Raw genomic sequence first — 15,459 nt, forward strand, 5'->3', positions numbered from 1 at the left:
ACAGCCCATCTGGTGTTAAGCGGTTATTGGAGCCCATAGACATCTACAACGTAAATGCGCCACCCACCTTGAGATCTAAGTTCTAAGGTCTCAAGTATAGTTACAATGGCTGCCCCACCCTTCAAACTGAAACGCATTACTGCTTCATGCCAGAAATAGGCAGGGCGGTGGTACCTACCCGTGCGAACTCACAAGAGATCCTACCACCAGCATAAGTATTCGTAGCGAGAACTGACAAGGGCCAGGCTGTATGTTTATTTTAATAGTGTAAATTTTGCACTAAACAAGAATTGACACATTCAACTATGATGTATTGAAGGCGAATTGTATATTATTTCGTTTTTGAAAACCAATATTAGGAGACATGAGTAGTGGTCATTCGTTCATAGTTAATGGATATGAGATGCCAGGGAAGCAAACTCAAGACATTGTCTTTCGACTGTGCTCTTCTCAATCCTTTGAAGGACAAATCTTAGCGCTTTGGACACTAAAGGGAAACTCTTTTTAAGCAAACGCCAGTAATGCAAAAATTAAAGAGATACTAAGAACATGTCAAAAAATTCAATACATTCCTTACAAATAAGGTTTTAATTAAACTTTATTATGAAAAAAAATATGTAAATAGTGGATAGGTGGTTTCAGTTTGCAATAAAACAATGTATTCATTACTCACGTAATGTTTATTTTCTTTTAAAATTACACTTAGAACCTAAGCTTCTGGAAGAACCACTTGTTCTTCCCACTTTTGTACCTCTCTTCAAAACGTACTCGCGTGTTGAAACGCAACTTCTTACGCTTCGCGGGGTCTTTCAGGTCTTTTGCACTGAATTTTTCAAAACTGAAGTCAACTGTATAACGTGTTGGCATCAAGTGATTGTAGTTTACAACCTGAAACAGAACACAGATATTTTCAAATAACTATACAGCAATGATAAACCTTTTAATGCAGTCTAATAATGATGGAAATTTTAAAACTAAAAAGTTATTACAACAGTACTTCAATACTGAGAATTGTTAAGAAACTCAAGACTTGCACTTTTAATACATGAAAATACATGAATACAGAAAAATTTTGAAACAATTACATCAGTACTTATAATAGTTTTTTTTTAATTCTTTATTAGAGCCATAAGCATGTATAATAGTTGATTTAAACTAAAATAAGAACAGTAGACTAGGAAAATCACTAACAACCTCTGTTTAAGATTGTTCATCAAATTCAAGATTACAAGCTTTCGCCTTTATATTATTATAATTAATATAAATCTCTAAAACCCTAAGTAATAATTGTCAATTCTTTAATTCATTAAGGGACTATGAATCCTTTTCTTTACTAGCTGCTCTAAAAGTAATTTTATCATCACAGTATTTATTACCTCTTGCAATATTCTGTTTTAGTATGAAAATATCCTCAATTATACTTTTCAATTAGTGTCAGGGTATGTTGAGTGCCCATTCTACAAATACCATAGTCCTCCTAATTTCTAACATTGAAACATTCTTTAAAAATGTATGGAATTATGCAAATGCAATTGAGATTCACATCACACAGCCGTGGGCCTTTGTGCCGTGTTAAGTATCTGCATTAATATTATGGTAAATATGTTAAACACTATTCGGGCTGGGGTATATCTGCCAAAGCTAATATAATAACTGAACAAAACACAGTATTTAAATCTACAAAAAGCAAATCTGTAGTCATCCAAAACACATATCATTTATTAGTTAAATATTTCATAATAAAGATCTTTTAAAGTTAATTGATAATTAAGTAATAGATGCATTTTACAAATTTGGAAAATCACAACAATGCTGCTCCATTGTAAATTTTTCATTCATGTCTTCTATTCACACAAGAATAACACAAAACTACTATAAATTTTAATAAAAATCCATTGCTGGACACAATTTTCGACCAAGATTTGCTACACTGACCAGTCCCATGTCAATTTTATTAACTACACCTGATATTTTATAGTATATTTGGAGCCTCAGTACAATATGTACTTATTGATATCATTTTCAATCATGAAGACGATGTTGCCCAAAATTGTTATTGCATTTATCCTGGTTTGTATTAAATTTAAAATAATATTTTGTTTACTTTTTGAGTGTCCTGTACACACAATTAAGCCTTCCTTTAATTTGGTTCAATTTTGCGTTTTTTTACTATCATGATATTATATCTAACATTTCAAATACTTTTAGTTTTCATGGTTACAGACGACCGACCGTCAACACGAGATTAAACCCTAAAAGTAGTACTAATAAAATTTCAAAATATTTCCTTTAAATAGCTTTGGTCTTAGTAACTTCAGTTTTATCTATTTATAATAGTTAAATATGGTTTTATGGTTTCATATCAATTAACCAGCCATTAATTTAAATCAATATTAAAAGAGAATCTTACCTTGACGAAAGGCTTTATCTTGGACCTCTTGTGGATTTTATTCTTTCCCATCCTCTTGTGCACTTTCCGGGGGTACCTGTCGATACCAGCGACGAAGGCATGCCCGTATGGCTTGTCGGAGGTACCTTCGTCGTAATTCTTGACTACGATAGCCTTGCGACCCGCGTACCGGCCACTTAGGACCAGCACTACTTTACCCGGCTTCATTATTTTACCCATCTTGGAGGGATCTGAGAAAAACAAAACTAACCTTAAGATTGGTATTTACAAATTTACCACCAGTATTCAAGGAATAAGACTATTTTAACACTCCTTTATGCTTAAACACTTCGTGATTGCTATTTGAGTTTTAATCTACTAGTAAATCACATGTAATGCACTGAAAACAAATTGAAATGTAAGAATAACACAGATTCAAATTCAGTTTCTACGTAAAAGTTTGCAGTGAGATGGAAAAATATTCACGTTCTGACTATAAGTATCTCACAAATTTAACATACTTGTACGTTTTTAGTTAATTTTTAAACTAATTTTATGGATTTTTCGAGATTATGTATACAACAAAATACAAAACTCACATTCCCTTTACTCGTTGACATAGAAAGAATTGGTGTTACCATTAACAAATTTACTCCAATTTGACAGCTGATTTTTTGACAGTTGAAAGACATCTCGATTTTTACCATTTTTACCGATTACAGCATCGGCTCAGAACTTTTGGCGGGAACGTGAGGAGCGAAGTTGTGTGAATTGTTTTATAATTATGTGTAATAACAGTGATTTATTAACTGTTTAATATCTGTGAAAGTGCACAAATGTGGGAAAATGAAACATAGACGCTGGACATAACTGCTCGGGGTCTTCCAAAAAGTCCACTGAGAAAATTTCAGTAAATAACCACCACTTTACTGAGATTATATTTCATCCCGTATAATCTCATCTCATTTCATTTCCTTTTATTTCATGTCAATTGATTAATGTTTCAAATTAATCAATTTTATTTCATTACACATCTATCGTTTTTTATTAAAAAAAATATAAAAGATTGCGTTGTATGGTATGATACATATGCCTTTCCAGTTAAAAAAATAGAATTACTACTACACAATACAGTAACTATACTGAGATCTTAGAACTTATATCTCAAGGTGGGTGGCGCATTTACCTTGTAGATGTCTATGGGCTCCAGTAATCACTTAAGACCAGGTGGGCTGTGAGCTCGTCCACCCATCTAAGCAATAAAAAAAATACACAAAGCTTAAGTATAATTTAAATTCTCAAATAATATTACACATGTACAAGGGGCTGTACATACTTGGCGACGCATCGTGGAGAGCGAGATGAGGACGTGACCTAGAGTGAGGTCAAGAAGCAAGCGCAAAATAAGGTCAAATGGAGACAACTTGTGAGGTCCGTATGTATCAGCAGGGTACAACAACAACATCAGTAAGGGGCTTGCCCAAAGATCCTTAAAGCAACAGCGCATTGAGTTTCTCACCTTTCGGCCGAACCTTCGAATTCGCGTACCCGTCCTGGTAAAGCGGCAAGGCCTCCGAAGCAACCGAATTTATTCAGTTCCAAATAATCTTACCTAAACATTAAAGTAGGTTTGCCGTATGTCCCTAGTGTAGTCTGTCCGAGATGCGCCGCTTTCCCCGTTGGCAAGCAGAGTAAACTGTAATCCTCGTAATATGTAGTTAGCCTTTTCTTCGAACATTACAATCCCGATTTCTTAGGTAAGGAAGGTAGAGCATCGATTATCTGCATCTTGAACTTATCCGTGAGAAGGCAGCGTCAGTAGGTTTCGTTCATATCTAGATAGTCTCTATAGGCGCCTTCATAATTATCAGCAATGTAACACGATAGTGCCCTTATAGTAGGCACCACTGACCAGTGTGCTTAGACCAAGTTTTTTAACGTTCTCGATAGCGTAAAAGTTAACTCAAATATGTATGAAGTTCGAACGCTTGCCGACGTTTGCCGCTAGGGGTGCTGTTCCAACTCCATAGAAATTTGAGTTAGCTTTTACGCAATCGAGAACGTTAAAAAACTCGCTCTAAACACACTGGCTCACCGAGCTGCCACCCTCCGTCGTCGCCCTAGATAAGTCCTGACCAATTCACCTATTCTACTATCGGTGATGTTGGACGGTTCTGCTAACGCTAGCAGCGACCAAAATACAGGTCACCGACTCGCCAAAGAGCTCGAAGCGATACATAACCTATAGCTTTGACTAAGTTGTTGCTATATCTTGAAAACGATCGCAATTTTGACCCTGTAGCATGACTCATTCGCAAATCAAATTTTTAGGCCTCAGGAGACGTTCAGGTAGTCTTTAGCAAATCTCTACCCTTTCGACTAAGTCCGAGCTTGCTTATATCCGAAAGGTCATGAAAACGCCTTTGGGTAAACATCCATCTTTCCTTCCAAAGAAATAAGAGACTACGAGAATTACCAAATATGGTAGCCCATTTTTTTTATTGCTTAGATGGGTGGACGAGCTCACATCCCACCTGGTGTTAAGTGGTTACTGGAGCCCATAGACATCTACGACATAAATGCGCCATCCACCTTGAGATAAGTTCTAAGGTCTCAAATATAGTTACAACGGCTGCCCCACCCTTCAAACCGAAACGCATTACTGCTTCACGGCAGAAATAGGCGGGTTGGTGGTACCCACCCGCGCGGACTCAGTAGTACAGTAAAACAAAATTTGATTAATTGAATTTAATATCAATAAAATAAGAAAATTATATACACAAACATTATCAAAATACAAAAATAAAACACTTGTCACAATATACAGTATCAACGACTTTGCATTGGTACAACCTAGCCTTTACGTGCAAGTGTTGCAGTGCAGGACTCTTTCAAATATAACACATATAGATGAATTTAAAGTTCACATAGAGTTGAGAAGTGAATAATTAAATTAGAATTTCTTGAAAAAAATCCTTTGCTTCCTGCTGTATTTGCATAATAATTTTACATTGTCTTTGGAAGACAGCTTTCTGAATGAGGATATTTTAACAACAGAAAATTCGCTAAAATCGTTTGTTTTTCCACTACAGTTAGTTACTCCTTCGGGAATTAAATAAAAAAATCCAGCAGTGAATGACTTAATAATTAGGTACTAAGTCATATTATACAAGTTTAGGTTTGGTTTACTTTTAAAACTAAATCGTACATAAAGTATATTAATACGAACGAAATATACATTTACATCGGGGTACGAATACTGACTGCAACACGTTAATGATTTCAACGAATCAAATTTATGATAATTTGAACAATTTGTACAATAGATCTCATGATAATCGTAATGCAATGTTTAAAGGTTTTTTCGTAAATACTTTGTTTGACCGACACTCAACGATTTCAGCAATTAAGTGCCACTGACAAGCCTTCATTCACCATAAAGTACTCGGGAGTTTTTTAGGGAAGACATAGGCTCAGTTACCTTCTAGATATCCACGTGCGCGAGAGTGACGGTGACCACTATCTATCAGGTTTCCCGCATTTTCTTCTGCCTATTCACATTAAACAAAGAAAATATAATAATTTTTACCTTACTTGATGAATCCCTAAAAATTTGGTGTCAATTTCAGCATTTTGCCTGTTTTCTTCTTGGCCACACTGCTTTGTTTTTTTTTAAACATTGCATTAGATTATTTCATCTAAACTACATGGTTAACTGTACACATAAATAAAATGACACCTTTATATTAAATTCTGTTTTATACAATATAATTTTCTTTATATTTTATTATTATGCAATTTATGCACACAACAATGGACAGTTCTTTAGAAACGGGGGCCTTACACGTTGAAGCTTAAATTACAATTTAACCCTTAAATTGATTTGTAGCACCATCCCCAATTAAGTTGCCATTGTGAAAATCATTCAATACTGATAAAACAATTTTTTTTGACGAAAAATTTGAATTTGGTATCGAAAATAATGATAAGATACAAAATTAAAGCCTATAAGTAAATAAAGGCTGGCAAACGAATTTAAGGGTTAAATTTAGAATGATTCATGAAAAAAAAATCGAAGCGAACGTTATCATGGCAACACCAAACAGGTTTTAAAGCGAACATTTAAATTTGAACACCTGCAATAGTAGTTTTACTCACACGATGACTTACAAATATAATTTCAAATCCAATACACAAGGTAATCTCAGAAAATATTAGTATTAAGTACGAGAGCACGTTCCGAAACTGACGCGCCAATATATATATATATATATATAAAATAACATTAGTCTGTCTAGTAATTTATATTAGAAAAAAAAAATGGAACGGAATGTGTAAGGAAGTCAGAATACGTGGAGTCCAATTCAAGTAAATTTTTCAATCATAATCACAAATAACTTTAAAATGAAAACAAGAATAACATATTCGATAGAATTTGTTTGAAGAAAGAATCTCGCGTGAATATTGACTATACGGTTTTGAAAATAAATCAAGTTTCGTGTACAATTTCTGTCTCTAGTTCATAATCAATAATAAAAAATATGTGTGGTGTCGTGGGACACCGGATAGGAACGAAGTTCCTTATTATTTTAAGTTTCATTCGAGAGTATAAAGAAAATAAAACTGAAGTTTTCGCAACAACCCACGGTCATTCGATAACGTGCGAACTTATTGTGGTACACTTCATTCACGGTTGTTTGCATAAGAGTTAGTGTATTGCGCAAACGAACGCTCTGAGATCGTGGTCAATGAATGATAAACAATGTTATTTTTTGTACATTATTACAATGTTAAGTCGTACACTGTGTGCATTACTAATAAAAATCTTACGTTACGGACGTTTTTTCCCTATTAGGGTACCCCTCCGCATCGTCCCTTAAGGAACTTCGTTCCAAAAACAACCATCTTGTGAAACAAGTTTAAAAAATCCTACGTTCCTACCACAAAATGTATTTATTAATCAAATTGGTTCATCATTGCATATCATTTGTGATCAATAATTATTTTACGAGAATCGGAAAACCATTGTAATGAAACGAGTGAAAAAAAAATAGGCCGTTCTAAAAAACCACGTGCAAACTAAAACACGCTACTGATATGTATGTTCTAAAAAAAAAAAAAAACAAAAAACGCATTTACTGGCACAGAAATGAAATAAATATAAAATATTGATTAATAATATTCATTTGTTTTTTTTTAATATACATATATGTATCATTATAATTATTATTCACAACAATTCTATTACACATGTTCTCTATACAAAAATTGTTCTTATTCTTTTACATTCTTCACATCAGATATTTACATTAACTATGTCTTAAAAACAAAACAATAATTATCATATAACTAGTCTAACCTCGTTCTATACAATTGGGAATGTATCAAGCGATTTAGCATTGTCATTTAAATTTACTTTAATTAAAATTTAATCAATGTCATCTTTCGATTCGATTCACTCAAACGCCCAAACCTTTGGTTTATTTTATTAATGTTGGCAACACGTCATATACTTGGATACGGCAACATTGCATTTAACTACTGGAGGGATAGCGACAAGAATTCTATATTTATTATTAACGACATTTACATTTTGGATACATTTTTAATGTTTTCCAGAGGTAAAGTTGAAATTATATTCAAATTTAAGCGATAATGTCTTACCAACGAATGCCTGTGTAAACATTGCTAACAGAATACGGCTGGCGAACGCTCTCGCGTTGTGTTACATTGCGCGTCGTACAAAAATCTTCGGTAAAATACATTGCGGGGTTTTTGGTACAATTCTAGTCTTTGTTATTAGTTAGCAAAGTCCGTTCAGGCATCTTTCCGCTTAAAACTTCCCATGAAACATTACTGTGGTAAGAAACACATACACAACACATTGATATCGCTTAAATTTTAATCTTGAACCGTCAATATTGATTATTATTAATTAGCGGTCCGTTTCTAGCTAAACTAACAAGGCGTCGCGGTTTCACTCGCACAAAGACTCGTAATTTCGGTCGCAATGTGAAGTGTGACGGAAACGTTTTCCCCAATAAATGGGAAGTTTCAAGGAAAATAAGTCAAATAAAACAGGTAATTCCGTAATTAGCGCGTCCGAACACACACGTACAGGGTGTCCCAGAAAGAATGGACAATCCTGAAACACCTCATAGTAGAGCTATTGGCGACACAAAATAAAATAAAAAAATCTCAAGTAGTACTGAAATTACGTATTTAAAAATAAAAGTTGGTATTTTCCATACTGCTGTGCGTTTCTGGAATATACAACAGCTACTAATAAATGAAACCCATAGGCTTTTTGGTTTTATAATATTCTACATGGACTATTTATTCTACTAAGGATTATGCACGAAATCCTATGGATAGCTAGTGTAATTTTTTATAAAAGTTAATCTGAACTTAAATTTTAATCATGTACTTTGGTATTTTTTTCTTTATTTTTAATTTGGGTACTACCTAAGAAATATTTTTTTGTTTTTTATTTTGAGTCCCCAATAGCACCTCATAGGTGCTTCAGGGTTATCGTTTCTTTCTGGGACACCCTGTATATATCAGTTTTTAATACAAGCATGGTTTATTGTTCGCTTGACACATTAGCAGGATGAAATTTAAAATCACATTCAATTAATAGTTCGCGCTATCATCAGTCAAATTTTATGCGGCTTAATAAAAATATAACCTAAAAATGATAATCTTCTCTTCATAACGAATCGAAAACTGTCAACAATCTACATATTTTGTGTACATACGTCATTAAAGTCACGAAACTTTTGAATTAACTTCAGTCAAAAAATACCAAAAAAAATCTTTTTTTATGTGTTGCTATAGTGATAACTTCAAATTTCATCCTTTACCCACTAAATTTATTATATCTCTTTATTTAAATAATATTTACAATAAATCTCTTCACAAAATTTCAACAGTGCCCACTGTCTTGGCATGCATCGAAAAATTTGAAAATATATCAATTTTATAATCAAATTGGGTAACAACACGCAACCTCAACATAACCAGAAGGGCGCACGTTAAAGTTATTGCGAGGACGTGTCCTTAAATTCGAAACTATGATTTGTAAGTTTTCTTTTAAATGTTCTTTGGAAGTGTTACGTACGACCTCATGGTTCTCTTGACAAATATTTGCTATATTATTGTTCGTTTAATTTTCTTGACACAACCAATTCTGTGGCCTGAAGCTAAAAGGATCAAAGTACGTTTTTTTGTATGAAATGAGACTGTAGCGCCATTTTACTGAGTTCTTTTTTGTGCTAAAAGTCTGTTTGTCGACAATCCTTCAAGTTACTATGCAACAAAAGGCCAGTATAAGGCGCGCTTTCATACTGTATAGTTATTGATAACTCATTGTTCTAATGCTTAATTACAAAGAATAATGATTATTAATATTGGCCCAATTGGCCCCAGACCACAGACTTACGAAACGTCATCGCAATCGCATGCCGTCAACATTTTCAGAATTTTAAACAAAACGTTCCCTTTATTTTTATATATGTATTTTCCCAGTCATTTCGAAGGTCATTATCATTAATTTACTTGTATAATTTAGTCTTACGTTCTTAATGTAATTGAAACGCAACAAATTATATTCAGTTGTGTTGTTATTTTTCGTTTACAAAGTTTCACTCGTCGAGTGTCCTTTGCGATGTCGAGCTCGAAGGTTCATTCGTCGGAGTTCGTCAACGACTGGGGCGGGCCGGTCGCTAATCTCATCGAAGTTTAAATTTGACATAAAGTTCGAAGAATTAACGTCTGTGGGAAGTGGGGGGAAGGGGGAGAGCCATCCACCGCGTGCGCTAAGCTACACAACCGTGACTACGCAATATTTGGCACATATTCAACTCCACAACGGTCCAGTTCCTTGAACTATTGTCCGGTCCGTGCGCTCTGTGGAACGAGGCTCGGGTAGCGCCGGCACACACACACGAGAGGCAGATGAGCCTCAATGTCAATTCCGTTAGGTACTTACTGTCCGACAATAGCATTTGAAACATATAGAAAACACGGAGTATTAATAATTTTTAATAGTCCGCGTAACCATCGGAACGTTCAACAACACAACACTGCGGCTCAAACTGAGATCTCGTAGTTGCAGTCGTAGACGGAGGCGCGGTCCGGTGGCTCGGCGGACGGCTCCCGCGCCTCCAGCTGGTCCTGCATCTCCAGCGCGCGCACGAAGGACAGCGGGCGCACGGCGCGCGGTGGGGGGGCAGCGGGCGCGCGCGGGCGGCGGGGCGCGGGCGGCTGCGGCGGGAACACGCGCACGGCGCCGCGCTCCGCCCACGCGTAGGCGCCGCGCTGCGGGGAGGCGGCCAGCTCGCGCACGTCCTCGGCCGGCTCCCGCAGCAGCTCGCCCTCGGAGAGGAAGCGGCGCTGCGGGGAGCCGCGCCCCACGCCGATGAAGTCGGGGCGGCGGGGCTGCGTCGGCGTGCCCGGGTTGGACCTGTCGGGCGCGGCGCTCAGGTCAGGGGTATAATCGCGCGAGCTCGTCGGAGCCCTCGCTATCGTTATCGTCCGGCCTACGGACAGAAGGATAAGGGAGCTGCGGGGCGAAGCGTTTGCACGTGCGATGGCGGCCGCCCCGGGACTCGCCGTTCAGAACATGACTTCAATTATCCCGAGACAAGATACATTCGATCTCGGCACATACTCAGTTAATATCGACCGCTTCCCTTTTTAACTACGGAAATACATGTGATCCGTTCGGATTATGTGTACAAAGAGCGAAACAACAACAGCATTGCATCGACCGGGTTCTGAACGTCGAACTTTGGGTCCGAGAGCGGCCCGCCACTGCGGCTGCGGGGATCATGCCAACGCCACATGCCACGACTGTACAATATAATACATACACTACTACGTTACGACAAGCTGCTACCTAACGTTTGCATCGCGTACTTTATCCTGTTGAAATTAATCATTTGTCAATTCTATTTTATTCAATACGGGAACGTTAAAACATTAATAATAAAAAACATTATGTTAGTCTTTAATATTTCAACAGGATAAGAAGCGACACCTTACAAGCATAGTGCAACGCACAAAATGGCGGATGGTCGAAATAATAAACAATTTCAAACGTACTTAAATCATAGCAATGACATCTAGCGGTAACACTGCAAAGTTACTAAACGATGTCGGATCGTGCGTCACTAATCCATAAACAACCCCGTGAATGCAATGTCAAATTCATATTGGATTTATTAACTATTTTTATTGACATTTAACAGGATAACAAAAAAAAATTATGTTGGTTACTAAAAAAATCGCGTTACCATCCAACTCAATGTCTATGATCATAGATCGACCATAGACAATCGTTGGTAGCCGGCCATTGTACAGTGGGTTGCGCTACGCCTTCGGTCCTTTGTGAAAAAACAGCTTGCAAATAAAAAGAAAAAAAAAACACATTTCATTATCTAATAGTACTGTGCTATATCTACATTTCATCGATAAACATATCGATAATAACTCATGCATCCCTTCAAGCTCCAAAAGAAGTAATTCTTGCAATATAATTTTTAAATAAAAAATCACACATGGTGCTTAAAAAAACTAATATTTTTTTGATAAATACATATATAATTAAAATATTTTAAAATAATAATCTCTATGGAATAAAACCAAAATTCTGTATTACATTTAAAAAAATAAAACATATTTTAGGCTACTCAGTAAGTTAAATTAAACATTCAGCAAATAAAATAATAAATGCTTATAAAATCAAACGTGTAATTAAAAAATAATATCTATTAAATCTGTAGAAAAAAAACAACATTACAAAATTTATTAGCATTTGGTGCATCCATCATGAAGTAACAAGTGGATTTATATTGATTCAGGGAAATAATATCCAATATGGACGGACTAATAACCCCCATCCTCACACAATACCCGCACGAAAACTAATTACAGAGTAATTACCCGCGAACTAGGGTCAAGGACAACTGCCCTTGTGGTTTTCCCGTGGGAATGACACGTAACAATAACGCCATCTGACGCCAAATAGCCAAAACGGTTACAGTAACAACTAGTACTTTTTTTTTATTGCTTAGATGTATGTACGAGCTCACCGCCCACCTGGTGTTAAATGGTTACTGGAGCCCATAGACATCTACAACGTAAATGCGCCACCCACCTTGGGATATGAGATCTCAGTATAGTTACAATGGCTCCCCCACCATTCAAGCCGAAACGCATTACTGCTACACGGCAGAAACAGGCAGGGCGGTGGTACCTATGCGTGCGGACTCAAGAGGTCCTACCACCAATACTATCGGAAATGTTCTAGAAAATTTTAGACATGTCGTGTCGATTAAAAAAACCGTTACAGAGACGACATGAAGGCGGTTAGTAATCTGTTCTATTCGATGCGAGACAGCGAACGGACCACCTGAAGCGAACCGAAAGAAGTGAATTGTGATATTGATGTCTACCTTCATAATAATAATAATTAAATTGAGTTTTTATTTGGGTTTCGGTTATGGAGGGTAGCGGTAAGAAGTTCTCTGTGTGTGAAAAAGTGTCCGTTAAATCTGCTAAATAAGGGTGGCGCTACAGTAGCAACCGGGTAAATTTAAAAAAATGCGCTGAAAGTTATTAGAATAAGATAGAGAAATAAAAAAGGACGAAAGAACTTTTATAACAGTAAGCACTACAAAATCACAAATTATTTTATTTAAACCTGATAAGAAAATGAAATCGATGTCCCCACGTTTTACCACACCAATAATTTTAGGTTATATTGACGAAATTAGTTTGGACTACGTAAACATGTGAGATCTTGTATATTACATTGTCACTAACTACTCTAGTCATTAAATATATCTTTATTTATTATAAAAAGAGAACACAATATTCCTAACCTAAAAGTACATGTTATTATCCGCAACATGCTTCATAAATATATTAAATTCCTAACTCAGCATACTTTAATCAGTTAACAACTGCTCAATTCTTATTATACCCTGTGCCTATGCCAGCGCCATTCTGGAGGATTTTTGAACTGTTATTTAGTGCTGAAAGTGGGAGACTTTTCAAGCTTCTCCCATATGAGACGGTTCTCCTTCCATAGTTTCGGATTATTATTATTATTATTATCCCAAACCTCAGCGCGTAACAATAACTAAGTCGGCTTTTGCGGCACCCATGGGGAGAGAAGGCGTGATGCTATTTTATGCCGAAGACACATACAATGCAATTTACATTGCTGCTTTTATTCCGTGTTCGTATCACCTGATATTCCTAGCACCTTTATTTCATTCTTCCTATAAAATTGTGTTGTATAATTATAATCAATATAAATCCACTCAATTCAAATAAAGCATATTTACACACACAGGAGACCAAAATAATAAGAAATAAATAAATAAAAACAGACTTATGCATTACCGTCCTCACGTGAGTTCTATGCGTTACGTCCACCTGCCGCGTTGTAAGCGGTAAACCAATTATTTTACATCCAATTAATTATTTTACATTCCCTATATTAGTTTTTTCTTTATATCAATTGATTTTGATATTTTAATTTAGTTAATCATTATTAATTCGACAGTCGTGTGGACACAGATATTTTATAAACTGTCGTCATTATTGTTTCCCATTAAATGTAAAAAGTTCATTTTAATTGTTATAAAATGTATTTTTTATGACTTTATATTATTTTCATGGTGGTAACCCAGCACCCTAATCTAAAAGTTCGCTTACATGTCAAGTCAATTCGTCGAAAAAAAAAGAAAGGAAAAATAAGTGATATTTTCATGGAAAGCGTAAAGAAAGAGGACAGACAGTACTGATGATCCTTATATGAAAACATTAATAAAAAATCCGTTAAAGAATCAAATGTTTTAACCGGATTCGGCGATACCCGCAATGTAAAACAAATAAAAATGAGCCAACACGTGGTGTCAGCGGTCAACGACCTCGCCTACCACGTTCACCAACTACCTTTGTTTTATGTTTAACATAATTTTCCTCACACTATAAATCAGTAATAAACTGAGGACTTGAATGTAAGCGAACTTTATTAAAAGCTATTACACCAATCACACACAAGTTAAACTATCTTTATAGAATTAGTGTTCCCAAAATATAGAAAACAAAAACATCTATACATTTATAATATAGTGTTGCAAAACATTTTACATGCAAATAAACACTCATTGAACGAAAAGGAAAAAAAAACAGAAGCGATGCATTCCCGGTGGATAGAAGGAATTTCAAATTTACGTTCAAACATTTTTGTACAGATGCGATATTGACCGACTTCTTGTAATGTCAAAATATGTGTCAAAATAAGTTTACTCTATATTAAAAAGGTCGATAACTTTTTATATTTCAATATGCAACTGTGCAAAGACGTAAAGTATATTTGTTTATTAAATGATCGGAAAAGGCTGTGACAATGGGAAACAACATAAATACCTATATTTGTAATGGGAACAATTCTCTTCTTTTCGGTTATTGTTACATCTCCAATTACCCTTTAATCTTTTGAATATATATAAATTTTTTGATCTAGTAACATTTTAAAGCATAAGTAAATAAAGTTTAACATATCAACTGTTTTTGTTTCTTCATAACGATAAGGATTATTTATCAAGGTTTGGTTTCGATATATTAATCGATATATTAATCGAATGTAATGCCTGAGAGCGATCACGATCATTATTTGAATTACATTTCGCGTTTTAGACAACATAAAAATCGTGTAAGCAAGATTTTCTATAAAAAAAATAATGTCGATAATATTAATGATCTTGGTCGCACATCCCTACTCTTGTTGCCGTGATTGTGGAATAACATACCTCCTCACAGGGCTGACCGCTAAGGGCGTGGGCACGCCTAGAGCTTTGATCCTCTGCTGCATCGTGGGCGAGGGTCGAGCTCCTCCGTTCGACCCTGAATCGTACCGAAGCGGCTCCATCACGACCCGGTACCCTGACGTGGTCGTGCCGTGGCTAGAAGAGTGCATTGTTGGAGATTGTTAAACACGAACACAAAATGTAGGGCAAAGGTTCATAGACTTTAAATCCATATAGGTAATAAAC

The 15,459-nt window shown here is 35.8% G+C and overlaps 2 protein-coding genes across 4 annotated transcripts in view; both read right to left on the bottom strand.

Moving 5' to 3' along the window:
* Positions 1-661: 661 nt before the first annotated feature.
* Positions 662-3,093, bottom strand: RpL27 (ribosomal protein L27). 2 transcript variants are annotated; one of them, XM_028174261.2, is made up of 3 exons: positions 2,989-3,093; positions 2,411-2,640; positions 662-888 (listed from the first exon to the last, which is right to left on the bottom strand). In XM_028174261.2, the coding sequence occupies exons 2-3, from the start codon at positions 2,627-2,629 to the stop codon at positions 703-705; spliced, it is 405 nt and encodes a 134-aa protein (XP_028030062.1). In that variant the 5' UTR covers positions 2,630-2,640; positions 2,989-3,093; the 3' UTR covers positions 662-702. The 2 variants fall into 2 exon arrangements, with proteins under 2 accessions (XP_028030062.1, XP_028030063.1); XM_028174262.2 differs by having other exon boundaries at positions 2,911-3,038.
* A 2,029-nt stretch (positions 3,094-5,122) lies between these two features.
* Positions 5,123-15,459, bottom strand: part of Zdhhc8 (zinc finger DHHC-type containing 8) — a 30,355-nt gene continuing 20,018 nt past the window's right edge. The window contains exons 8-9 of one of the 2 annotated variants that reach the window (XM_089729252.1): positions 15,217-15,369; positions 5,123-10,853 (exon numbers count right to left, since the gene is read on the bottom strand). In XM_089729252.1, coding sequence (XP_089585378.1) covers positions 10,481-10,853; positions 15,217-15,369 — 526 coding nt within the window. In that variant the 3' untranslated portion in view covers positions 5,123-10,480. Of the gene's footprint in view, positions 10,930-15,216; positions 15,370-15,459 lie in introns of both variants that reach the window. The other variant, XM_028174324.2, reaches the window with a different exon arrangement.

This window comes from Bombyx mandarina, chromosome 08 (genome assembly GCF_030267445.1).
Source record: "Bombyx mandarina strain Sakado chromosome 08, ASM3026744v2".
Taxonomy (NCBI): domain Eukaryota; kingdom Metazoa; phylum Arthropoda; class Insecta; order Lepidoptera; family Bombycidae; genus Bombyx; species Bombyx mandarina.